Source organism: Populus alba, chromosome 9, assembly GCF_005239225.2.
Source record: "Populus alba chromosome 9, ASM523922v2, whole genome shotgun sequence".
NCBI classification, from domain to species: Eukaryota; Viridiplantae; Streptophyta; class Magnoliopsida; order Malpighiales; family Salicaceae; genus Populus; species Populus alba.
Window position 1 is genome coordinate 2,998,494 of NC_133292.1, and position 2,190 is coordinate 3,000,683.

Consider the following 2,190-nt stretch of genomic DNA (forward strand, 5'->3'; position numbering starts at 1 on the left):
TAAAATATGAATTTATCTTGTATTATGATTTGAATTACATATATAAATAAGATTAAAACTCTATCATATAATTAAGACTAAATACTAATGTAAACAATGATTAACCTCGTAGATTCAACTTTTTATAAATTTCAATAATAATTAACCTCACATATTCAACTTTTTGTAAATTTCAATAACAATTAACCTCATGGATTAACTTTTTGCAAATTTCACTGTTTTTCTTTACAACTTTATATTTATTTCCTACACTTTAGTTCCTATAATCTTCTTCTATAATGAGACTCTATGGTCTTTTTAAAACAGTTTGTTCTTATTGACAATTTAAGGTCTAGAATCTTCATTTTATTTTATTATAAATAAATAAATATTATCACCTTATAATCCTAAGTATAATTAATTTCCAACATAAACAATTTTACATTTGGAATTCTTGGAAAGAAAAGGCCATTAGTATAAACATTCACATAATTAATGTTACATGTAATATGACCTTATGATATTATTAGCCAGCAACCAATTAGAAAGAATTTCATTTTTTTTTTATTTAAGAAATAGAGAGAACAGTTAGAACGAATTGAGTGCCATACAGCAATTTGACTGTAAAAACAAATATTCACCCGTGAAATCTCCATGAGAAACAAAAAGGCAGTCACAGTAAATAACTCTGGTTTTTACCATATAATAACTTGGGCAACAAGTCAGAGGCTGTGAAACGAAACCAAAAAAAAACCGTGCACAGTGACGTGTCCTCTGTAATCTGTACTACCTTTCACACCTCAGTACTATTAAACAGACCCACGCCTCTCTCCTCCAACCCACACCCGTTTCTTGCTTGCTTGCTTTCTTTCAATTTGTTGCTCTCTCTAAGTTGAAAGAAAAACTAATATCATCAATGGCGTCTCCTACCCATCTCATGAAACCTGCTCCTTCTCCACTAAAGATCATCCCTGCTCCTGCTACTGGTAATGGTACCGGCTTTACCTTCCGCCCAATTCCTACCAGTACTGCTCCTCCTGCTACTATCCTCCTCAACACTGACTCTCGCCGCGACTTTGACAACCACTATGTCCACAGAGACCCTGCTTTTGGCTTTGACCGCAGCTACTGTGTAGGCTTCCCTCGCAGCAGTGATGACTCTCTCTCTGGTACCTAGTTTTTTTTTTTTTTTTTTTTCACTCTACTCTATCTTCTTTCTTTTTCTGGCTTGATTTGAATATGTGTTCGACCCCATTTTTAGCACCAAGGAGCCACAACCAAGTGCTGAACTTGATGGATCCATTCATGGCCAATCCTTATCCAGCCGGTCCGCTACTCCTTTCCCCAGCCATCCCTGGCCGGAAGCGCGGAAACAGCTGGGACGCGTATGAGACTGATGATGCTCTGAATATCAGCATTGACATGCCTGGACTTGACAAGGAGGATGTAAAGATCACCGTGGAGCAGAATAGCCTGCTTATCAAAGGCGAAGGCAAAAAGGAAAAAGATGATGATGTTAACGATGAAAAGATGGCTGATAAGGGCAGGAAGTTTTGTGGCAAGATGGATTTGCCAGTTGGGAAGAGGTACAAGACTGGCGAGATTAAAGCTGAGATGAAGAATGGAGTTTTGAAGATGGTGGTTCCTAAGGTGAAAGAGGATGACAGGATCGATGTTCTTCTGGTCAAGGTTGAGTAGCTTGCTTGCTTGGTTGCAGACTTGCAGTGCAGGGAATATTGTTTTAGGGTTTGTTGGTAAATGACTAATGAGGGCTTTCGTTGTTAAGGTGAAAAGGGAGTAATTAGCAGTCGTTAAATAACATTAGAGCTGTTTGCGTGAGATGAGGACTAATCTGATGAATTGAGGCTGATGAAGTCTTTTTACCCTTGTTAATTTTTCTGTTAATTACTTTATTAATTTTGGTGATCTTCCCATGTTTTTTTTTTTTTCCCATCATCATAGAATTCAACAATTACATAATTAAAAAACCATAATTAAAAAAAATTGTTATTTTTATCCATCAAGATCTTAGTCAAATATTCATATCCAATATCCAGTCTTGGTAAATAATTTCAAGATTTAGCATGTGAAAAAAAATATATTGGAGAAATATTACATGTTTATTCAACTACTAATAAAAATTGTTATTTTATTAATAAATAATTAATGGAAATAACAGTTATCTTAAATAACAATTATTGTCGTTAGCAT

At 35.0% G+C, this 2,190-nt stretch overlaps 1 protein-coding gene across 1 annotated transcript; it reads left to right on the forward strand.

The window, feature by feature from the left end:
- Positions 1–823: 823 nt before the first annotated feature.
- On the forward strand, positions 824–1,872 carry LOC118053855 (heat shock 22 kDa protein, mitochondrial). Its single transcript, XM_035065250.2, has 2 exons — positions 824–1,148; positions 1,241–1,872. Exons 1-2 carry the CDS (start codon positions 896–898, stop codon positions 1,675–1,677), a joined length of 690 nt encoding a protein of 229 aa, XP_034921141.1. The 5' UTR covers positions 824–895; the 3' UTR covers positions 1,678–1,872.
- Positions 1,873–2,190: the final 318 nt, after the last annotated feature.